Source organism: Lepidochelys kempii, chromosome 14 (genome assembly GCF_965140265.1).
Source record: "Lepidochelys kempii isolate rLepKem1 chromosome 14, rLepKem1.hap2, whole genome shotgun sequence".
NCBI lineage: Eukaryota > Metazoa > Chordata > Testudines > Cheloniidae > Lepidochelys > Lepidochelys kempii.
Window position 1 is genome coordinate 22,791,281 of NC_133269.1, and position 24,934 is coordinate 22,816,214.

Here is a 24,934-nt window from a genome sequence, read left to right on the forward strand (position 1 = left end):
CAGCCTCACCTGCCCCCAAGGGCCTCAGCAAAAGTCAGACACCCATATTCCAACCACCGAGGCAATGGTGCAGTCCACAGGGAAACTGAGGTACACACAGTATTAATACAAGGCCGTAAGACTCACATATAACAACAAGGGGGGAAAACCCACTTTGTCATGCCATCCAAGATAACTTTTTTCTGCCATGTGTTCTGCCATCAACTTTCCCTTCCAGTGCACGTAAACATGCGTTGCCCTCTGAACCCCTTAAAATGTGCCCTGCACATTGACTTTCTTTTCATAAGCTCTCTGCTTAGAGAGTTCCAATCATCTCCAATACTTTTTTGGTGATTACACAGTCTATCCATGATGTTTTCATAATTCTTTCATAACACCGTCATTCGAAGGATTGTAGGTTCTTTATTCTTTTATTGTTTGTGTGTACGTGTGTCACAGCTGTAATTTAACACAAACCAAATGTAAGTTTTTTTAAGAGTTGGAATATAAACAGATTTATGTTCCCTCTCATCAGGTGTTTATTATTCCAGAATGTGTCTTTCACTCTTGCTACTCTGGTGCTGACTTCAGTATCCGATCTCCCATCTTCTGTAATGATGCTTCCTAAGCAGCAATAATGTCTGTCTTGCTGTCTGGAGGTATCGTTCACTGGAATTGTGCATATTTCACAGAATCCTTGCTTGCCACCGTAGTTTTCTGTCTTGTCCACATTCAACTCTAGACTCTATTCTTTGCCATATTAATTTATAAACTCCACTAACTTCATCAGGCCTTCTGAATCTGCCAACAGCACTTTATCATCTGCATAGCCTGTCTTCATTCCTGTCAAACTTTGCCCATATTTGGTTACGTTTTGAACCTTTGAAAATCTCACTTGGGACATGCTCAATAGAGACCTTTTAGAGTTCGGCAACTAAATCCTCCAAAGATTTAATCTGTACTGAGTGTGGCCCATCTCAGATCTGGAGAGGCTGAGCAGGTCTTTCCCTGCAATTGCACCTCCCAACTGCTAGGGACCACCCTGGTGCTGGGCACTAGAACGAGAGTGCAAGGACATGCGGGCTCTCTCTCGCGCTCTCTCTCTCTCCTTCACCCCCTCCCCCGCTTTTAATGCTCCCCCTGCTGGCAGGAAGGAGGAGAAACAAGTAAGCTGCCTTATTGGAATGCAGGGAGGTGAGGAGCTGGACTGGGGGAGGGCGGGGATGGGGTAGCAGAGGGGGATACTGGTATAAAGAATTAAGGGAGGGCCATGGGGCACTAGGATGGGCAACCTTCATTCTGGCATTCCTTAATTTTTTAGTCCTTGACTTTACAAACTTAGCATTGTTTAATGTAGTTGCTTGGCATGTAATTTCAGATAGGCTTGTTACCTGCCTTTATTTTTTGATGGTTACATTTTTCCACGTCTCTCTGTTCTGTTTCTATGTAGCAGGGTGGGTATCATGGGTGGGTATCGTGTACTATAATTGGGATTTTAGCCGGTGTTTATTGATAACATGGTCTTTTGCCAAAGAAAATTAGCAGTGTGAATTGAACTGTAAAGTTGCTTTCCCAAACTAGATAATTTTAAAAGAATAGAAAATCAGATAGGCGGGGGGTATTTTCTTTTGGCTGAGCTGTGACTGTCTCTGCCCCCTGCCCCTCCAAATGTAATATTTTGTATTAAAATAGGTATTCTACACAGTACTGTTCTGGTTTGCTCAGACCTCCAGCCTGCCATTAGGAGGCAAAGATTGTTTTTAGATGGTCTGAGTTTGAGTCAAAGACGAACACTAGGCATGTTGGGGCAGATTCTCCTCTCTCCTACACTGGTGTAACTGGGTGCACAATGAGATCAACCGGGTTTCTTCCACTGGTTTATGGTAGTTTGGTTCATTGTAGTGGGAAGCATATGGTAATATCTAGCCTTGAAGAGAATCTATTTAGCTTATGCACTGTCCTGTTCATGTGTTAAATTGATGCTCTGATTGTTTATTGAAATGCCCAAGGGATCCTTTATTTTGACATTCATATTGCTAATGCTTTTGTCAGACAAGGTTATTTGCTCTTAAAGAGGAGCAGTGAAGATCTCCCCACTGCCAAGGTCTTATATATAATGCACAGAAGCTCCAGAGACTAAGATTAGTTTTTAAAATCTTATTGTGCCAGACCAGAATTAGGGGCTGCAGAGTTAAGTTAAAGATTATAAATTAGCATTTTATTAGATACTCTATTTCTTTATTTTAGAGAGATGAAGTGGTAAATAGGTGGAACCGCTAGCTGAAAGATTATCTGCTAGTGAGAGGTAGATACAAAAGACTAAGGGTATGTCTACACTACGAAATTAGGTCGATTTTGTAGAAGTCAATTTTTAGAAATCGATTTTTTACAGTCGATTGTGTATGTCCCCACTAAGCGCATTAAGTTGGCGGAGTGTGTCCTCAATGCCATGGCTAGCTTCGACTCACGGAGCGGTGCACTGTGGGTAGCTATCCCACAGTTCCCGCAATCTCTGCTGCCCATTGGAATTCTGGGTTAAGCTCCCAATGTCTGATGGGACAAAAACATTGTCGAGGGTGGTTTTGGGTACATGTCATCAGTCGCCCCTCCCTCCCTCCATGAAAGCAAAGGCAGACAATCGTTTCGCGCCTTTTTTCCTGGGTTACCCGTGCAGACGCCATACCATGGCAAGCACAGGGCCTGCTCAGCTCACCGCTGCTGTTGTGAGCATTGTAAACATCTCGTGCATTATCCTGGAGTATGTGCAGAACCGGGCTAAGAGACGCCAGTAAAAGGATAATTGTGATGAGGACATGGACACAGACGTTCCTGAAAGCACTGGCTGTGGCAATTGGGACATCATGGCGGCAGTGGGGCTGGTTGATACAGTGGAACGCCAATTCTGGGCCCGGCAAACAAGCACAGACTGGTGGGACAGCATAGTGTTGCAGGTATGGGATGATTCACAGTGGCTGCGAAACTTTTGCATGCGTAAGGCCACTTTCCTTGAACTTTGTGAGTTGCTTTCCCCCGCCCTGAAGCGCAGGAATACCAAGATGAGAGCTGCCTTGACAGTTGAGAAGTGAGTGGCAATAGCCCTGTGGAAGCTTGCAATGCCTGACTGCTACCGGTCAGTCAGGAATCAATTTGGAGTGGGCAAGTCTACTGTGGGGACTGCTGTGATCCAAGTAACCAGTGCAATCACTGACGTTCTGCTATCAAGGATAGTGACTCTGGGAAATGTGCAGGTCATAGTGGATGGCTTTGCTGCAGTGGGGTTCCCTAACTGTGGTGGGGTGATAGACGGAACACACATTCCTATCTTGGCACCGGACCACCTTGCCAAACCGCAAGGGATACTTCTAAATGGTGCTGCAAGCACTGGTTGATCACAAGGGATGTTTCACCAACATCAATGTGGGATGGCCGGGAAAGGTCCATGACGCTTGCATCTTTAGGAACTAAGAGCTGTTCGAGCAGTTGTAAAAAGGGACTTACTTCCCAGACCAGAAAACTACCATTGGGGATGTTGAAAAGCCAATAGTTATCCTTGGGGATCCAGCCTACCCCTTAATGCCATGGCTCATGAAGCCGTACACAGGCAGCCTGGACAGTAGTAAGGAGCAATTCAACTATAGGCTGAGCAAGTGCAGAATGGTGGTAGAATGTGCCTTTGGATGTTTAAAAAGCTCGCTGGCGCTGTTTGCTGACTAGGTTAGACCTCAGTGCAACCAACATTCCCATTGTTACTGCTGCTTGCTGTGTGCTCCATAATATCTGTGAGAGTAAGGGGGAGATGTTTATGGCAGGGAGGGAGGTTGAGGCAAATAGCCTGGCAGCTGATTTTGAGCAGCCAGACACCAGGGCGGTTGGAAGAGCACAGCTAGGCGTGCTGCGCATCAGAGAGGCTTTGAAAACCAGTTTCATGACTGGCCAGGCTACAGCGTGACAGCTGTGTGTGTTTTCCCTTGCTGCAAACTCATCCCTTTTGTTGCTTTTAATTCCCTGTAAGCCAACCACCCTCCCCCTTTCAATCACAGCTGGCAAAGGAAATGAAGTAACTATTGTTTTGACACAATGCGCTCTTCCTTTATTAATTAAAAAAAAGAAAAAAAAAGATAACTGACAAGGTATCCTGGGTGGGGTGGGGTGCGGGAGGAGGGAAGGACAAGGCCACATTGTTTATTGTAGCCACACTACAAATCAAAACTATTTGAATGATAGCCTTCTGTTGCTTGGGCTATCCTCTGGAGTGGAGTGGCTGGGTGCCAAGAGCCTCACCCCCTCCCCGTGTTCTTGGGAGTCTAGGTGAGGAGGATATGGAACTTGGGGAGGAGGGCAGGCGGTTAAGGGAGACTCTTTCAAAGTGAATCAAGCAATTCACAGCAGACAGCACATGTGCTTTAGGTACAAGGTCGCATTTCGTCTTTTATATTGAGCGCCTGCTGGTATGGTGACACACCACACACGGCTGGGCAACAGAATTTGGAGGGGCTGCGTTTTTCAGGTGGATGTGCAGCACACACCTCCCCCCTCCCCACCGCATGGCTATTCTCTGGGATGATCCCTTCACCCCTTCCCATGCCATGTGGCTATTCTCCGGGATGATCCCTTTTAGCCAAGCGCAAACAATCCAGCATGAACAGGGTCCTTTTACTATTCACTTACAAAAATTCCCCTATTTCAACCAGGTGACCATGAATGATATCGCTCTCCTGAGGCTAACACAGAAAGATAAAGACCGAATGTTGCTTGAATGCAACCAAAACCCAGGATCATTCGCTGCCATGTTTTGTGCTGCAGTGATTCCGACTACTTGCTACTGGCTTGGCATGGTAAAGTGTCCTACTATGGAAGACGAAATAAGGCAGCCCTCCCCAGAAACCTTCTGCAAAAGCTTTCAGAGTACCTCCAGGAGAGCTTCATGGAGATGTCCCTGGAGGATTCCTGCTCCATCCCCAGACACGTTAACAGACTTTTCCAGTAGCTGTACTGGCCACGAATGCATCCCAATTCTTCAGGGCAAATCAAACATTAAACACTATTGATTTTAAACCCTGTACTGTAGTTACAAATGTGCACTCACCAGAGGTGTCTTCTCTGGCTTCAGGGTCGGGGATCCCGCCTTGGGAGGGTATTGGCTCCAGGGTGATGAAAAGGTCCTGGCTGCTGGGGAGAACGGATTCACCGCTTGCTTGCTGTGCAGTCTCCTCCTCCTCATCCACAAAATACTCCTCCCTGTTGCATGAGACCTCCCCCCTTGCAGGTGTCTGCGGACAGTGGTGGGGTAGTGGTAGGGTCCCCCCCCAGAATGCCATGCAGCTGATCATAGAAGCGGCATGTATGGGGCTCTGACCCGAGCACCGTTTGCCTCCTTTGTCTTTTAGTAGGCTTGCCTGAGGTCCTTAACTTTCACGTGGCACTGCTGTGTGTCCCTGGTGTAGCCTCTCTCCACCATGCCCTGTGCAATTTTGGAATATATATTAGTATTTCTTTTTGATTGGAGTTTGGCCTGCACAGATTCTTCTCTCCATACAGCAATCAGATCCAGTGTCTCCCTTTCGGTCCATGCTGGAGCTTGTTTGCGATTCTGGGGGGACTGCATGGTCACCTATGCTTCTGAGCTTGCCATACTGACTAAACAGGAAATTAAATTCAAATTTCCTGGGTCTTTTGTTGTGTAGCTGGCTAGTACGTTGGAATTGAAAGCGCTGTCTAGAGCGGTCACATTGGAGCACTCCGGGATAGCTCCCGGAGGCCAATACTATCGAATTACGTCTGCACTACCCCAAATTCGACCCAGCAAGGTCGATTTTAGCACTACTCCCCTCACTGGAGAGGAGTACAGAAGTCGATTTTAAGAGCCCTTTTAGGTCAACAGAACGGGGTTGGTTGTGAAGACGCATTCATTTTAAAATCTACCTAACGCAGCTAAATTCAACCTAACCCCGTAGTGTAGACCAGGGCTAAGTTGTGGGGGTAGGCTAGTGAGATCCAGGGCAACAGCTGGTGAGAAACCCAGGCTCCCTTTCCCCATGCAGCTGGGATTTCTAATTCAGTAGTGCTTTCTTTTAGTGTCCGCTTCTGACTAGAGTGGAGGACTTCAAGCTGTATTTCCATTTAAGTTCTACAAAGGGGAAGGAGCTTCATCTTGTCATTTCCAACTCTCTGAGCATTCTGCCCACTGTGAAGAGTGAGTGGGGAAGTGGGCAGTGGGATCTGCTTCTCTAACTCTCCCTCCCAGCCTTTTTTGGGCCACTTTGTCATAAAAATAGCTCCAGCCTAGCTTTAGGCAAGCAGCAGTGGCATGAAATGGACATGATTCGTGGTAATGTCACTGTTGCTGGCAGGATTCTGAAATGCCAGTGAAACTAAAGAGTCTTGGTAATTTCACACCTTTTGCTGTTTGGTAGAACTATAAGCAGCAACATAAGGGGTAGGTGCTTTGCAGGTTCCCCTGTGTGACCCTGAGTCAATTTACACTCCATTCACGTTCATAATTCATCTTCCCAATCATTACAGCCAGAAACTTACTTTTTCAGCGACAGCATGGCATTGGTTTTTCTCAACACTTGATGGAACAGACTTTGTTAAAGTAGTGGAGAAAAGCAACAAAGCAAATTTAGTCACTCTTGGAGTTGAGGGAATATTTTACTGATTATAGATCCTAATCCAATTCCCCTGGTTGATTATAATGGTAGTCCTAGAGAGACCAGTGAAATTAGTGTTTGTTTTCTTTCTGACATGCAAGATTTTTTAATTTTTAAAATTAATTTTAAAAAATCTTAAATATACTCAGTATTCCCAGACCAAAAGTACATTAAGATAGAGGTAAGTTTGGGAGGACATGTCAGTAATTTAGGGTAAAAACAAATTACAGGGATAGTGCAGTTTTCTCAAAACCAAGCATTATAAATCCAAGAACTTCAGAGTTAAGGTTAAATTTAACAGAAATCCATCATATTAATGTATGGCAAGTTTCCCTTTTGGCATTCCCTGTTGAATAGATCTGATGCAGCAGATGGTATTTGAAAAGAAACTTTAAGATTAATGGTCATGTTTTGCTTCTGTTTCTCATAATTGAGAGGCTGGCACATAAAACTTCATAAAAACTCAAAGGTATTGCCCTTTCAAAATGCCTACCAATATCAATTGTTCTCATCTGGACTGAGGGCATAGGCAGCTCTGAGTTAAGCTGTCATTTTCAAAATGTCCATGGTTGTTCTTAATGGGACTGAGACTACAGACTGCCCAATGACAGGCAGCAGCCATTTTGAAATAGGGCATTTCTTCGTGAGTTTCTCTGAGGGAGAACACTATTCTTCAGCCTTTGCTGAAAGAGAAACTTTCAGTTGTAAAGAATAATGAAAAAAAAAGACCATTAATCCTAAAAATGTCTTTTCAAAAATGACCGATTGTTGTAGATCTGTTCTATTTTTTTGTCTGCCCATTTTTTTTTTATTTTGTAGATCGACAACTACCTGAGATGAGATCATTCAGGACAAAAAAAGTCTGAGACGGATGCTAAATTTCTTACAGCATCCACTCTTTAAAATTTTAACTCATAAACTAATTAACTGATTTACTTGTAAATCCCCAGAAAATTCATTTTGTACTTAAACAATAAGTGGTGTAATTTTGGGCAAGATATGTCCTACTTGAAACAGGCACTTAATTTCTTTATCAAGTGCAAAACTCAACTTGCACTTAGCTCTGTTAGAGCTGCAACCAGGGCCTCCATAATAAGATAGAATTTAAAAATTTCATGCATGAAGTACTCATGAATTACTCCTGGTTCTGCAGCGATGTGTCCTGATGACTTTTACTGACAACATCCAGTGGGATGAAAGACCTGATTAAATGGGTCTCAATTAGTAGGATAACTCAGGTATTTTGTTGGAACGAAGACGTTAGATATTCTCCAGGAGTCGGGAACATTTTCAGTCTATCGGAAAGAGAAAATCAGTAGACCTTGTTTGAATAAAGGCCATGAGAATTGTTGTGGGATTTGGGGAATTCTGTGGCCTGGCTTGTCATCCAAGTCATTAACATTTTCCATGCTCCTAAATTGTAGCTGCCTGACCGTTTATTTTGTGGAGTTATAAGGAAGATTAAGAAAAACATTTTTATTTCAGAGTTGCTGGGAGATGTTAGAGAGCATTTTTTACAAGTCTCCCAGGACAATAAGTTTTAAAGAAGCCTGGTAAAAAAACAAACCAGTCTTAATAGAGTTGGGTGCTATCGACAGAGAATTATAAACAGAGATTGTCACCCCCACCCCACCCCCAGTTTATATGTACTGTATGGCCTGTCCCCACCAAACCCCCCTTTCAATAGAGAAGCAATTCTTCTTCAGCTATGTCCTGTAAAAACATTTCATATACTGGCCAGCACTATTGACTTTAGCAAGAAATTTGTTTTGGAAAGGGGGAAAAAAAGGTTTCAAATGATTCCTGCTGGCAGTAATGATACAAAAAAATAAACTTTAGGCACTGAAAAATGGCAGCCATGCCATTTCTTTTTAACCTTCCCAACCTTTCTTTTTAACCTGCGTTATTGATTACTGCTGTGCTTAAGTTAATATTAGAAATGGGTGTTTGACTTGTGGAGTATACTCTGAAGAGGGGGCAGGGGGAGGTATGCCTTATGTTTTACATGGCACTTCAGATCAGAAAACATTGACATGACCATTCAGGTTACCAAACTGTGGACTTGCTCATAGGTCCCCACCTACATGAGGAAAACTAATCATATTTGGCAGTGGTGGTCTGCCGCTGATCCCCTTTACTTCCCTTGGGGTTGAAAATGGTTTAACTGCTCGTAGAGATGGGTTGAAACTATTTTATAAACATTTTAGTGGGTACCCAGTTCATCCAACCTCCCTCTCTCTTTCTGCAATGGGGTTGAAGGATTTGTTCCTCTGTTCCCACTGCTGAGACATTTTCAATGTCAGCTAAAGGGCTGGGAATGAACCTTCTTGCACTCACCATTGTCAGCACACGGTCACACTCGCACTGTAGATGAGGCCATAGAGGAGGCAAATTCAGTGCTAGTTTGCTATTCATGTGCCGTCTAACTTTCATACAGGTTTGGGGGGCTTAAGGATCTCCCCCAAAGACTGGAATATGGTTGAATGTTAGTTTGCATCTTTCTCCACACCCTAAACAAGAAAAACATCTTTTGCCCTTGGAAGGGAAAAGGAATCTCCAGCTGGAATTCATGATATTTTATTGAGTAAATGAGCAGTGTCATGGTTGTGTTGCAATCTCACTGGCAACACAAATGGTGTTTTGAGAGGGAACAGCCGTTTCATACACACTTAAACTGTCTTGAGCCACCACCCTCCCCACATGATCCTTCATCTTTTCCCTTAGGGGGAGAAGCATAGAATAAATGAGTTAAGGAGGAGAGTTAAATCAAAAAGCTGCGTTTTGTCCCTTAAAAACAGTAGTTTCCCTTTTCTCTTTGCTTGTTAATACTGCATGAAATAATTCATGTTTCATAAGTGTGTTTTGGAACATGGGGTCCCAAAGTGGTGCAAACCAGTGGGTTCATCTTATCTACTCTCCTGGGACTGGCAGAAGAAATGTGCAACTGGCCAGTTGTTGCACATGCATGCGTGCTTGTGTGTGTGTGTGTGTGGGGGGGATTATGGGGTACAGAGGAAAGGGTTCATTTCTGACCTTAGTGTTCCACAGCACCATCAGCATATCCGGTTACTTCAGCGTTGAATAGTATCTTCCATAATATGACCTTTTCTGGATGATGGACATCTTACTCCCTTAGGTCCCTTTTAAGAAATCCAGCCATTATGTCTGATTGATGTGGGTCTTGGGTGTGTTACAACGCATGGGACGAGAGTTCTATTGTCTTCAATAGCCCAAGAGTCCCACCAACACCATTCCTCTTTTGTAGTGTGAATCATCCCCTTCAGGAATTTAATTCTATTAATCTACAAGCTGGTCTACACTGAAAACTTACATCAGAGCTCTCGGGGCTATGAAAAATTGACACCCCTGAGAGATGTAGCTATGCTGACCTAATCCCCGGTGTAGACAGCACTAGGTTGTTGGAGGAATTCTTCTGTGGACCTAGCTACCCCCTCTCGGGGAGCTGGATTAACTAAAGTGACATGAGTGTTTACACTGAAGCACGACAGTGGCACCGCTGTAGACCTACTCCAGGGCGATTTACTTCAATATTAATCTTTTTGGAGGGTTGATGCAGCATATCCTGCCATGACAAATTATTCCTGGTAGCAGAGTAAGAAAAATAGGGAAAAGGTTGACACTTTGGGGCAGATTCTGCACTTACTTAAATTAGCATAAATCCAGAATAATTGTACTGGAACCAAAGGAGTCTTGTATGACTCACACCAGTTTAACTGAGAGCAGAATTCAACTTCTTTTCACTGCTGCTTTGAATATATTTGTTGGTTCCCTGGACCCCTTGGATCCATCTGGAAACTCTGTTGCCTGTTCAGCAGTAGGTCTGTTTCAGCTTCCTTATGACTGGAACATCAAAAAAATAAAAAAACAAGGCCATGATCCAGCAAGGAGCTCCATGTGAGTGGACTTTCATACAAGTCACTGGAGCGCCTTCTGGTCTTAGAAGTCTACCCATGCAGAACTCGTAGCCAAGTGGCAACTTACATTAGCAATGCTGTGTAACAACTACAGTAGAAAGTGAGCTAAGTGGAAGGTGAGTGTTTGGTTTCCCTTTGAATTGCTGATATCAGCTGCCGCCTTAGCCCCACTGTGTTGACGTGGCACGAGAGAGAAGAAGGGAGCAGATGATTATTACTGTCTCTCTCCCCATTTTCTCTTTGACATAGATGCTGGGATCTTCCTCTCCTTTGGAGATGAGTTCCCTGTGTTGCACTGTTGTAGATGGTGACATCAGGTGCACCTGACCCATCAGAATTTTGGCTTTGCAAGATCAGATTCTGAACATGAAGAGCACATGGAACTTTTTACATGGGACCCTGCATGCCTGCTGTGAGTAAAGGGAGCAGATCTAACTTTCTAGGTTCTCTGTTCACAAATCCCCCACATTCTGAGCATAATAAGAATAACTCTGTGTCACACACACAAACAAGCCTCTCTGTTCTCTGGAGCTGTCAGTGCATCCTGTCTTCTCTTGTGTGTGTGTGTGTGTGTATGTATGTATATATGTATGTATACATGTACCTCGGAAGCTCTGGGGCAGGAAATGGCTGGGCTTTGCTGAGCAGTGCTGCACCGAGCACATTGTCATTCTTCAGCAATAAACAGTAAGTAGTAGTCACTACAGAGGGAACTTTGAACTCTGAATGGCAAATCTAAAAGAGCTGGTGAGGTAAATTCTTTCCCAAGTCCTCTCCATATGTACAGGAAAGGGAGTCTCTGTGTGTTGAACAGGCAGTAACCTGGAAGTGAGGCCAGCAGATCACAAAGCATTGCATTTTTCCACTTACTCCCAGTGGATGCTGTGCAAGATGATTAATATTTTAGCATCTTTGTTCTTTCTGTTTTACTTTTAACACTGGAGCAGTTTAAATCACTCTGGAAGAAAGGGCCTGACACGTCTCCAGTTACACAAACAAGCAGTGGTGCTAGGGCTAAAAATGAAAGTAATGTTTTGGGAGAGATGAGGGAGACTTTAAATGTCTGTCTTCGCCAAAGGTCACTCTCCAGTTCTTCGATGGGAAACAGGAGTTAAGCTCATAGGTATTGCAAGGACTGGGGCTTAACTTGTTTATCCTAGTATCTGGGTGCTTCCTGTTAACCACATGTGTGCCTGAAGATAAGATGTACTACATCTATTGGACATACGTGACATGAAAACCTGAACAGAGACTGTCCTGTCAGTATGACACCTTCTGATGGGCTTTCTCACTACTTATGGAATTGAACTACAACTTGCACCGTCTTCGGCCTCTCAGTAGACAGATTTTAAGAACTAGAAGAAGAATGGGAAAAGGGATGGTTTTCCTTTTAAACAATGTTACTTTCTCTTAGGAAAACCAGAATAATTCTTGGGGAAAGCTTCGTTTATGTTCTAGGTTTCATGTAGCTAAAGAAATAAATGAGATAAAATGCAACTGGTGCATCGCGTGCCTTTTACAAGAACAGCAGCTCAAATTGCACAGTAATTGCTAATTCTCATTTTTAGTTTGGGTACGGAAAAATCCAAGCTGATATTCAAGCCGCTGCTCATCCCCCACACACCTAAGAAAACCCCTAGTTTTATGGCTGACGTACCGTTGTGATCTGGTGGTTACAGCAAAGGACTGGCCATCGGGGTTCCTGGCTTGTCCACTGACTCACAGTGTGACTGTGGGCAGATCACTTAACCTCTCTGTGACTTTGTTCCCCACCTGTGAAATGGGGGCATACCACCTTGCATTGCTGGTGAAGCTTAATTTATTGTTTGCAGAAGTTGCAAAGTAGTCCTCTTGCTAAAGGGCTTTGAATTCCTCTGCTATAGAGTGCTAAACGATGCAGCCTGGGTACAAGCCCTGGGAAACTACCAAGTAAAAATGCTTGGCACCTTAAGGTGCACAAACTATGCTGCTAAAGTCTCCCTGCTGCTGATTTAGTGATCCCTCTTTTGCTCATAGATTTTAAGGCCAGAAGGGAAACATGACAATCACCTAGTCTGATCTCCTGCACATCGCAGGCCACAGAACCTCACCCACTCTCTCCTACAATTGGCTCTTAACTCTTGCTGAGTTACTGAAGTCCTCAAATTTTGATTTAATGGTTTCAAGTTACAGAGAATCCACCATTTTCTCTAGCTCAAACCGGTAAGTGACCTATGCCCCATGCTGCAGAAGCTGGTGCCCCCCCCCCCCCCCCCCCCCGGGTCTCTGCCAATCCGACCTGGGAGAAAATTCCTTCCCAATCCTGAATATGGTGAACAGTTAGATCCTGAGCATGTTGGTGAGACCCACCAACCAGACACCTGGGAAAGAATTCTCTCTAGTAACTCAGAGCCTTTTCCCTCTAGTGTCCCACCTCCAGCCATTGGAGATTGTCAACAGCAGTAGCAGATGGGCCATATGCTGTTACAGGCAATCTCATCATACCATCCCTCCATAAATTTATCAAGCTGAATTTTGAAACAAGTTAGGTTTTTTGCTCCAACTACTCCCCTTGGAGGGCTTTTGCCATTAGTGTCTGCACTGCCTATACCACTTATAAAAACTGGATTTATCTAGGTGAAAATTATTGGTGTATGAAATTGCCATTTAATTCACGACTGACAACACTGAAAATGTAAACAAGTCTCTGAAAAAGGACATGTCATCTGGCTTGCCCTATCCTACAGACTAACATATCTGATTGCTGTGTTTAAACTTAACATAAAAAAAATTCCCTGAACTTATGATTCACTATGAGCAGATGTAATTATCTATGAAAAGGAATGAATCATGTCACTAGGGCAGGTTTTTTTCCCTTGCAGCTGCCTCCAATTAATATGTCTATCAATTCTGGGATAGTAAAAACATTTTAGTCCTACTGTACAAGTACTGTACCGTCATTCTTATATTCCACTTTGTGGCTCTACTGATTAGCGGTAGTTGAGCTTTGGCCATAGAAGTTGCCTGTCCTTGGAAACTAAACTTTGGAGAAAATATACTTCAAAGTTGTAGTCCTTTTGAAAATATCCAATATACCATTTACCAAGAGGGATGTAGTTAATGGCTTCTCTTAAAGGTTTTTCCCTAGGTCCTTCTTTGGGACACAGAAGTAGGTTAGGCAATTTTTCAGCACTTAACTGAAATGATGGAGGAGGCTGAATCTTTAACAAACAGATCTTTTCATCCAACTGCAGGGTATGTACGTTAAATACGTTTTAAAGGAGAGTTCTAAGCAGTCTAAATAAAAATCACTTTTCAGTCATTCAGGTTTCACTTGTTTGATATGTGGGTTGTCATAATCCAGTGTCCATAGAATTTTCCAGTCTAATGTGTTTTTTTTAATGTGTGAGGACCTCAAGCAAAATCAAAACCTTTTTGGTGCTTTATACACCATTAAAAGGGCACAAACCTTGTATTTTCCCTGTTTCTCTTCACTCTGGTAACCTAAATGCAAAGATGATGGTGTACTTTCCTCTCTACCCTTTTCTGTCTCCTCCAAAAAAAATCATATGGTGTGAATTATCTCATCTCTTACTTTATAATTAAAAGCAAATAAGATTGAGAAGAATTGTTTAAGAATTGGACGACACATAAAACAGATATGGCCCCAAGGCAGTCATGGTTGTGAAATAGATGCAATAAGAAGTTTGTCATCTTTTGTTTTCCTGGAACTGTTGCTGGCATATGTATAGTAAACTGTGGGGTCAGTGAGCCCTAAGGGAAACAACACAGTATTTTCAACTATTCCTTTCAGTTTATTTATTGATCAGTAGTTGTTAGAACTGTGAATTCCTTAGAAAAGTGTAATCACTGGTGAACTGTGGTCTGCTGAAAACTATTTGCATTGCTGAAATGAAGCAAAGCTAATAAAATTTAATGAAAGTTTCACTATGTTTCAGAATAACAGACTACCACAAAGGCACCTGAAAGGAGAAGCATGGCTCAGATTTCAAGGCTTCAGATTTATGTGTACCAAGGCAAACGTTGCAAAGCTGTTGTAGTTGTCATGTGGTCCTGTAAACTTTGACTTGACAGATGTGTGAGACACGGTAGAGGGCTGTGTACATGTGGTCATGGTTTAGGGGTAGGGCACTGAGGAGGGGAGACACAGATGCCTTGCTTTACAGATATATGGAGAGAGCAGTGCTGCCTTTGTATTCTAGCTTGAACCAACTGACCATATTTTAGCAAGGATGTTTGATGTTGTCATGAGGAGTCTAGCTCATTTGTAGCAGTTACCCCTGCTAGAGAAGAGCATACCGCTGCCTGATATAGATTGGTCTCCTGCTGGGTAGCAAGTCATTCCACTGTAGGCTCACAATAACATTGGCTCTTTACTGCATTATTTGACTGCTAGTGACATATTGATATGAACTCCTGCGAGGAGAGCACTGGCTAAAATGAGGATTAAGAAGGAAACTAAGCAGATTGCAAGGGTATTAACAATTTGTTCACATTCCAGGGGAGACGGGACTCAGTCTTCTATGATCTCTGTATGTGTTTTTAAAAGGATGTTTGCTTTGTGATTTTAAAGCATGGTTATTGCTGCTGAAGAAAGGAAGTACATGAAGTTGCCTTTAGAAAACCAAAAGGGAATAAGAATGGCATTTAGAGAATGAGGCATCTATCAAACATATTGATGTTTGAACAGCTATAGTTGTAAGTAACAGCAATAACACCCAAGGCCACTGTGTTGGAGGTGGGGAAGAGTAGAAATGGGTTTGATCTACAGAGGCATGGAGTAGTGAGTGGGTAGGTAGGTTGGTAGGTGCACTAATAGGGTGTTTTGTACCTCTGTGCAGGGATTGTCATAAACACACAGTAGTTAATTATCAGACTGTCTCACTGATGAAAGCCATGCAGTACAATATTTTTGTGCGAGTTTAGCATGATTGTCTATGAAAGGGTTATATAGCGTTTGTTTATGAAAGGGCAAAATCCACACAGAAAAATAGCTGCTCCTTAGTCATTTTCATTTTCCCAGTGAGAGTGTGATAGAAGATGCAGAATGTTTAATGTGACCTCAAAAATAACTTTAGTCACAATGTAAGAAAGCCAGACAGTTTCTTGCACCACCTGTATTGCGCTGTTCTCTTTGGTATTTTAATAGATAATTAATCTTGATTTTGTTGGATTTAAGTGTTTTATTTTTTGGCACATATGCACAACTTATTATACCATAAATCCCACACATTTCAGCAAATGTCATCCCAATTTGTTCCCTACAGCATAGACTACTACTAGTAAAACAGTCAAGGTCAGGAACTTGGATTCTTTAACCACTGGATTCAAGGAAACCAATTTATTCTGTTGCAGCAGAAAGGGGTAATTTCTTTTGGACCTGTATCATATTGGCAGCCAATCTAGGAAAGCCATAATTGCCTTAATGCAATAGGTTTTGTGGGTGCATTAATCTGTCTTAATTAAAACTCTTGCACTCCACTGATAGATATGCAGTGAATTTCTAACTATACAGTATTTTTATGTTCCTTTACAAGCATGAATTATTCGTTGTTCACTCAGTGTTTGACCTGTGTCTTGTATCATGAAATCAATAAAAGTATTCTCTGTACTTCCATCAGTTAAGGGATTTAGAGCAGTTTGCTTAGGATTGTATGAAGTGCCCTTCATATCGAATGATCCTGAATCGGCAAACAGGGGTTCTTGGTAGCTTTCTTGTGGCTATTTGTGCTGTGAAAGCTAGATAAAAAATTGCATCTTAAAGAATCTTGTAACCTAAGGCTTAAATGGGGTGCATGTAGACGTGGGAAGAGCATTTGCAGTGTATCCTGTTTTGGAAATGAATGTTGGATGCTTCTTGTTTCTGATCACTTTACTGTGTAGTAGACAGTGTTGAATCTTTTTTCCCCAGGTTATTCAAGAAGTGTGTTGATTAGATGTCGGAATATGTAGTAGCATTTATTAAAACATCTAGTGTGCAGGGGATTACTTTCCTACTTGTTAGAAGGAAGGAGGAAGTCCCTTTAATCTTACTGTCTGTTCAACACCTACATTAGCATTTAGCAAAGAGCAGGATGATTGTTTGACCTATGTCTCCGTTTACTTTATTCCCAATAAATAGCTTAAGAAAAATTCATCTGTGTCTCTAACCGAAGTTATCCTCTTTCATGATGTTTCCATGATTCCACTGCTTTTTGTTGGCCTTGCCCACTTCACTGCATGCGGTGTGTTTTCCCCAATGGCTGGTGGTCCATATAAACGGACATTTGAATAGTGTCTGTAAGGGCTGATCTACTGTGGGAACGTACATTGGCATAGGTACTTTTCCCAGGGATGTGAAAAATCCACACCCCCTGAGAGACAGCACTAGGCTGACAGAAGAATTCTTAGCTACCATGTCTCGGGGAGGTGGATTACCTATGCCCGTGGGAGAACCCTTCTCATTGGCATAGGCAGTGGCTACACTGAAGTGCTACAGTGCTGTGCCACTCTAGTGGTTTAATTTAGACGGGCCCTAATTTCATACAATATAGGATCAAGAGAAAAACTTCAGTGTGTTTTCCTGAGGCATTTTAAGATTTAGCAATTAGCCATATTTATATGCTGTTGGATCTACTGATTTGCAGCCTTTTGAGATCTACTGATGACAAGTGCTATAGAACAGCCAGGTATTTATTTATTTATTAATTATATTGCTGTAATAAACTGTATTTTACATCCATGGGGCGTATCTCAAAATGACTTACGAATGAGTGATAGAATGAAATGGTAACTGATAATACATGTTCCAGTTGCTCTTGAATCCCTGTAAACTTTCAGGCCAGTAACATATCACGCTTATTTCCTTTTTCATAGAACATCTGTTTTGGAGACCTAATACATTTGCCTGCAAAGAAACCCAGCACACCTGTCCAATTTCTTTTGAATATTAACAGTTGATAGACTTGCCTGGTTTGATACATATACGTATTTTCTTTTGATTTTAATAAAATACCAGAAATAACATGTTCTGGATGGTGTAAAAAGGCTCGCTTTGTAATATGGTAGCACCTTGGTAAATAGAGCGACTTGGTGATTACACTACCACATAAGGTTTTTCTAAGTAAAATAAGCTCATTGTTGTAATGATTGTTTTGTTTCTGATATTTACATGGCAGTGATTTGTAAACCTGTTAAAACTTCCTAAATAAACAGTTTATGAACGCTCCAGTTGGAGTAGCAGAGGGAGAAATATGGTGCAGAGGCAAAGCCGGAAAGAGCTAAGATGAGATTTGAAGAGATGTAGAGTCAGTGTGGAGGAGAAAGTGGAAGATTGTTCTGCGTGCTCGATGCAGCAGGGGAAGATTTGGACCCCACGAGTTCTGTGGGGCGGGGGAGGGGGGATGTCCAAAAGGGGGTGCTAGTGCATCAGGAAAACTAGTGGAAGCCAGGTCGGTAAGATAGACTAGGGAGAGGGCTTTAGAAAGGTGAAAGCATCTCCGAAGCAGATCCTGAAATGAATGGGGAGCGAATGGGAGTGCTGGAAGATGAGGCTGATGTGTTTGTATTGCCTGTGGCTTTCTGCAGAATCTGGGGAGCTGCAGTCAATAAACATGAATCTTTAGAATGTCTCTGGCAAATAGCCACGTTGGGCAGATAGTGCTGGAAAGGTTGATAAATCCCTTGAATTTTGCACAGCAGATAGAAGTGTAATTTATGGGGCACGTCTGTCTTTGATTTCAAGATGTCTTATACGGTACTAAGCAAGTAGTCAGTGCTTAATTAGCAATAATGAGGGTGGACCAAACCCTGAGATGAGTGCTCACCTTTTATTTGAGCAAACTGTCTCCCTGATATCAGCAATGATTATAGCTGGGGATAGACTGCAGGATTACACCCCACTGTTGATGTGGTGTTGCAGAAAGGTGCTTGAAAGGAGAAATGAGGCCCTCCTAGATTTACTAATGGAATAAGTTAATGCCTTTGCCCTAAACCAGTGTCCTTGAGCTTTGATCTCAAGAGATCTCCACTACAGTCCAAGCTCCAACGCCTTTTTAATCCAGAGTGGATGTGTGCGGCGGTCACACTGATGGACTGTGAACACCACATCCATTCTCAGCACTACCCCTTTGGGCTGCTACTCATCTTGGCTGGATTTTAACTAGTAACCAGAAGCCAAGAACTGACTCTCCCCAACAATATCCTGACTCTTCCAACTCTTCTTGTCTCAGGGACAGTAGCGGGCAGAGGCAAACTAATGAGAGAGGTTTCAAATATGTCAAAATACTTCACACGTTTCACAAGTTGGAAAATGAGCTGGAAATGGCTGTTGGGCCACATGTCGTTTCTGAAAGGGCAGCCGGGCTCCTGGGAGAAGGGTCCCAAATCTGGTCCAGCAAGCCCTGGAGAGTGAAGGTCAGAATACATTACTAAACAGTAATTGTATTCAAAATAGTGGAGAAAAGGGGCTGGATCCTCAGCTGCACCTGAGCTATGTGCCAGGTGTTGGGGTGCATAGGTAGGGGAAGCCCAGGATGGCTAGCACACAGTATGCTCTGGCTACACAGCCTTCTGCCCCCTACACTGAGCAGGCCAGTGTTGGTGCCTGGTGTAAAGCTGGTTTTGCACCACCTAGGGATTCACGCATGCAAGAACAGTCCCCCGCTGGCTTTTAAAACTAGATTTCTGCATCCTTTGCACTGCTCAGGCAGAGCAAAGAGTTGGAACAGGGCCCTGATCAGGTCTGAGATTTTTAAACCTTTCCTCTATCTTTCTCTTCTTTCTCCTGGGAACTATTTTTATAGTCACAGGATACATTGCCTTACCACACCCCCCCCCCCACACACACACACTGCTCCAGTGGGTGAGCGATAGGTGCACTTTTTAAGTGCCTGAAAGCAGCCTGCCTCCAGCATTGCATCTCCTCATGCAACCCGGGCTGCTCCCTTCGCCTGCTACCCGTTGCTGTATGCTAGCTGTGATGTAGCACAGTCCAGCAGCTGTGCTGAGATTTGCCTCTTAGTTATAATTTCCCTATACTAGGTGTTTCATAATATTTGGATCTTCATGCCTTTTATCTGGAAACTCACTGCAAGGTTTTAATGAGAGCTTTCCCGTTCACCTCTAAGGCAAAACGGGAGGGAGATGTTTTTGGAGGTGCACGTGCAGCACTGTCCTCTGCCTCTCTAGGCAAATCGTCTTACCCCATGTTTAACTTCTCAGTGTTTTACTTCCACTTTAAATCGGTGGAAAGGGGTGGAGGGGAAGCTGGGTACAGATTGATTGCACGACTTCAGTGAGCGCCTGCATTTTTCTAAACAAGCTGCAGCTGTTGAACTCATGGCACCTTGGTCTTCCTCTTATGTTGGCCACTTGAAGGGTAACCCCCCAACCCGAACCCGTTAATATTGGCCTGACAGCCTGGGCCAGGCTCACGGCAGGAACTCGCTAGAAACTATTCATCATTTGTCATTTCTGACACTAGAGGTAAAGCCGTTTCGTTAAAGCAACACACTGTCCTTGTTTCTTAACAGCTGCTTTACACAGTGCACTGGGGCCAGCCTGCGAGGAGACTTAACAGAAAGAAGCGAAAGTAAATAAGACATTGGTGGGTCTGTTAATCTGATCTTCTTTGCAGGTGGTGAGTTAGCGGTATTGCTTGTTCCATTTAAGATAGTGCTTGCCCTCATTCGTATAGCACTATGATAGCAAAGGATCTCAGCATTTCACAAGTGCTTATAAGGTCTAATAATGCCAGATAGGGAAGTATTGATAAGTAATTGATGAGGGACCGAAAGTACAGAGTGGTGAAGCGACTTGGTCAAGGTCAGATGACAAGTCAGTGGGAGAGCTAGGAGCATCACCCAGGAGTCCCGACTTCCAATGCCCTGATCTAACCATTAGACCACACCTCCTCACTGCAAGGAAAGGTAGGCCAGAGAACTAGAGCTCCTCACTGAATGTTATTGTGCTCCTTTTCTTACAAATATACAGCAAAACATATTAATTTCCTGTATGGTGCTGTGCAGACTAGGCTCAAATACAGCATATGGTCAGTATGTTGCCATCGCAAGATGTGACGGTGGAATCTGCTTGGCACAACAAATAGTCAACGGTGACAGTTGTTAATCACTCTCTCGTCACTGACCCAACCATCTACCCCGCCCAGGTTTTGATCTCCCAAGGCACCTGTGGTCATCTCTGAACTGGGTTCGAACACGACAGGGCAACTGTGCAGCCAGTCTCTTTACATGCTGTTTTTCTAATGACCTGCGATCCAGCTGTCGTCAACTTCAGACTGTCATGTATCTTGTCAAGTGCCCACTGATTTATTTCAACGGCAGCTCTCCACCTGGCCGATGATGCCATTAAACGGCTGGGCACATTGCGCATACACCGGTGATGATGGGGCTGGATTGAAATGGGAACATTTTCATGAATTCAGCCTGCCTATTTGAAAGGGCACTGCGTGTGTGCATCTGTCATTTTTGCAACTAAAATTGGATTGGTGATCGCTTAGAGCTCCCTCTCAGTGCTGACACATAGCAACTGCATATGCATGCTTGATTTGTGTGTGCAGTTGCTCACAGTACTGAAAATTGGAACCTGATGCTTTAATTTGAGGTTGTCCACTTCCCAGGGGCAGGCAGAGGCTTATCTGTTAATGACCTTCTCTTAGCACAGAAAAGCAGACACAGTCCCAACGGAGGCCTTGCTGGAGCCCTCCAACAGCTGAATGAGCGACTGTGTGGGGAAGGGTTGTTATCTAAAATATACAAGATGAGGGAGGTGGTTGGATCACTGAGCATGAGTTGATGTGTAAGGAGAGCTGCTACCAGGACCACTACAGGAGCAGTTCTGCTTCTTGCACCACTTAGGACTCCTACAGAATAGGAGAAGATCTGATGTGTGTGGAGCAAGATACCGGCATTGGTAGCGCCAGGAGCAGGAACTAGCTCCTATTCTTAGCTTGGGGCCGCTGCTGGGGATGCATGGTTTCAAGCCCCATCTCTGTATATATCTGGAGAAGCATCTGGCAGCCCAGTTCCATTGATTTTTCCTGATGGCCACTCTCAACTATTCCATCTGGTTTGTACCTGCTCCTCGGCTACTGGAATGCTATCTCCTGCAAACTTAAGCTGTATCAGCAGAGGAAGTTGAAGAGCAACTTTCCTCTTGGCTGCAGGAGTGTCCCATCAGACACTGTGCTGGGATGCTATCTGCTGCTGACATCCCAGAATAGAGTGGAAGGTCCCCTGCCCCTGCTTTCAATCAGGAAGTGGGGCAGAGACTGACTAAAGAGCAAAACCCTACCTCAGATGAAACTTAATCTGTTTTTAGAGGACTTCCTCCCCCCAAAACCAAGTTTACTTTTTTTTAACAGCCCTACCCTGAAAAGTCTCTGGGGGTGCCTCATTCTTCTTTAAATGTGTTGAGGTTTTCCCTCTCTGCAGTTCTGGAAGCTCCATAGTTCTCTGAATTGTACGTTTCTAGTCCAAAATGCCCTAATGAGTCTCTTCTCTTCAAAATCTCAAATAGCATTCCACAGGGAAAAATTTAAAAAACAACATATGAGCTTTAAACAATTTACTCTGAGAGTAATTGGGTTTATACAACAGTTCATAAACCTTTAGCTGGTAAAAATCAAAGTACCATAATCTGAAAAGCAGATGGAGGAGGGGGGGTTGGGGGGTCAGGGTGAAGGCTTATAGAGTTTTCAAAGACAAATTGTTTAATTCTGTCACGAGCTAGGAAAACAAATAGTCCCGCTGCTAGATCGAAAACAGAAACATGTTAGAAATGAAATTTTAGTAGCTTTAAAGCATTGTTCATTCCACAACAAAGAAATCAAAAGGACCTTAATGGAAATATGTGATCTAGTTTATGAGAAATGAAAGGCAAAAACTTCTAAACCACATTTTACAATTCGGGCTGAATTTTAAAGTGTTTGCTTTCTCCCTCTCCCCCCCCTCCCCCGCTTCCATTGGCTGACATTTTGCACAAGGCATCTGTTTTGTGTGAATCAGTAGGGGCTATGATGTTTGTAGGTCATTTCCTTCAATCAAGAGGGGTGGCAAGACTAGCCATAGTCTCTGACTAAATGGTAAAACGGTAAATGTGAAATGTGAGACACTATTCTGAAATCCCACTTTTCAGTGCAGCGAAACTATTTGTAGCGGATTCAAAGCTAGAAGCCATGCTCTGCCTCTGTAATGAAGTCCGCATTTGTACCCCATATTAATGCCAATCAGTGGCATTTAGTCAGCCCATCCTCTTGCCAGTGATGTTCTTGCTTTAGCTGGGTTAACAGACTGAGATCACCTCTAATTTGTGTATCAAGCTGGTTTGTATCACATTGTTAAAACAAAACAAAACCACACACAAAGCAACAAAATCCTCTCTATTTTTTCTTATTGGACTTCAAAAGCTTGCATTATAAACAATGTGTTCTGCCCAGTGAAAGCAACATTTTCTTGCTAAAAGCCATTGCCTCAGCCAATAAACAGCAGAAATTAAGAGTTCTCACTGGTGTTTGGTTTTCATTTATTATGGCATGCTTTTAGGAACAATACAGTTTGTCCATTTCTCCAGCGGGAAAATATTGAAGGTAAAATCTGCTTTTAAATAAGCTGGAACTAAATCGTTTGCCACTTAAGGGGTATATTTTCTGTTCCGCATGCATACGCATGACCCCTTCTCTCCTGCCTCTGCTCCCTCATCCCAAAAAAGTAAAAGGCAAGAATGGTCAAGATGTGAACTTCAAATGTGGGGAACTCTGGAAAAGTGAAAAATGTATAGTTTCAATGATTTGTCTTTTGGTAACTGTTCACAGCACATTGGCAGCTCACGTAGGCTGGCATTTTGAAAGGCGCGTGAGGGAGGTGCCAAAATCGCATTGGCTTTCAATGGGAATTGGGTGCCTGATTTCCTTAGGCAGCTTTTAAAACCCCAGCAATAATAGTGAATTAGAAGTAAAGGATGGGAATGCCATGCAATAGTAAACAAGTGGTGGAGTCCCCAGCCTTAAGGAGGACTGAACCCTGGAAATCCATCCCGTGTGAAGATAAGCATTACATCTGGGAAGCCATGCTGGACACGTGCCACATTTGTGTACTTAGGGAATTAAAGAAGAGAAGAGAACTTTCTCTCCTTCCTCTTTCCTGAATTAGTCGTCTTCTTGAGACTTCAGTTGTAACTAAAAGTGTCATTCTCTGTCTGACTTAAGGTGTGTGCTGTTTTTAGTTTTCACATTGCAAATTGTATCAATCGGTAACAACTAGACAGTGCATACTTCTGTAGTCTTTCCTACAAAGACTATTCCCAAACACTTCAGAGTTTGAAACAGATGCCAAGCAGTAGGAAAGGAAGAGGGATAGTCAAGGGAGAAGAGAAGTTTTCATTTGAACTTGGAAAATGGAGTGAATGTTGATGAGGCAGACCTATAGGAAAGCTGTACTGGGCACTAGCTATGTATGGCAAAGTGGTTCCTGATGTTTGTTCAAACATTGATAATACAACAAAAAAGAGAACTCAAGTTGTGACAAATGGGTGTTCAGCACGCTGTTCAAACCTCCTTGAGAAAGAAATAACACGGAACAGTCTTAAACCTCATTGTGGAAATTCAAAATTTCTGCTGCAACCACCATCAGCTTCATGCTTGGGTGACTGAAAAAGGAGGGTTGATGGACCAACTTTCCAACATGCCATCCCTTTTGGCCAGTGTCCTTGCTCCCCTCAGACTCCTCTTTTTCTCCTGCCTTTCTGCAATTCTTTCCTGCTCCTCCGCTCTCTTCTCATCTTATGGCATTATATAAATGTTGTTAGTGATAGCAATGGGCTGCCAGCATTGCTCCAAGTGGAATCAGTGGAGAGTAATCTGCTTCCTCCCTCCCTCTTCTCAAAGGGCTGTCTGTCTCCACACCACTCTCACAGCATGTGGTGTATATAAAGTCTGCTGCAGTTTCCACGGTAAACATCTGATGAAGTGAGCTGTAGCTCACGAAAGCTCATGCTCAAATAAATTGGTTAGTCTCTAAGGTGCCACAAGTACTCCTTTTCTTTTTGCGAATACAGACTAACACGGCTGTTCCTCTGAAACTATTTCAGTTGCAGACTGAATTGATCTGCTGTTCTATTCACATGGAGTCATTGTCTGAGTCTGTTCATTCAGCCCCTTCCCTGCTGATCCTTTGCTCCTATGACTACTGTGGCATTTACGTCCCTTTGAAATATCAATGGAACATATTGCAAAGTTTATTTTTCTTGATACACCTGACACGTTAGGCAGCAGCACTGTGGTTGATCATTGAAATGTTAGCTTACACTTTCCAGCTTGCAAGTTATGGCAGGTGCACTTCCTATGGCTTTTTCTTTGCAAAGAACATCTTATAT

At 43.2% G+C, this 24,934-nt stretch overlaps 1 protein-coding gene across 6 annotated transcripts in view; it reads left to right on the plus strand.

The window, feature by feature from the left end:
• The window catches only part of STX8 (syntaxin 8), a 175,774-nt gene that overhangs the window by 63,035 nt on the left and 87,805 nt on the right, over positions 1-24,934 (plus strand). Inside the window, exon 8 of one of the 6 annotated variants that reach the window (XM_073310282.1) lies at positions 4,671-4,689. The exons of the other annotated variants lie outside the window; for them this stretch is intronic. Coding sequence (XP_073166383.1) covers positions 4,671-4,674 — 4 coding nt within the window. The 3' untranslated portion in view covers positions 4,675-4,689. Of the gene's footprint in view, positions 1-4,670; positions 4,690-24,934 lie in introns of those variants that run through there. 6 annotated transcript variants of the gene reach the window in all.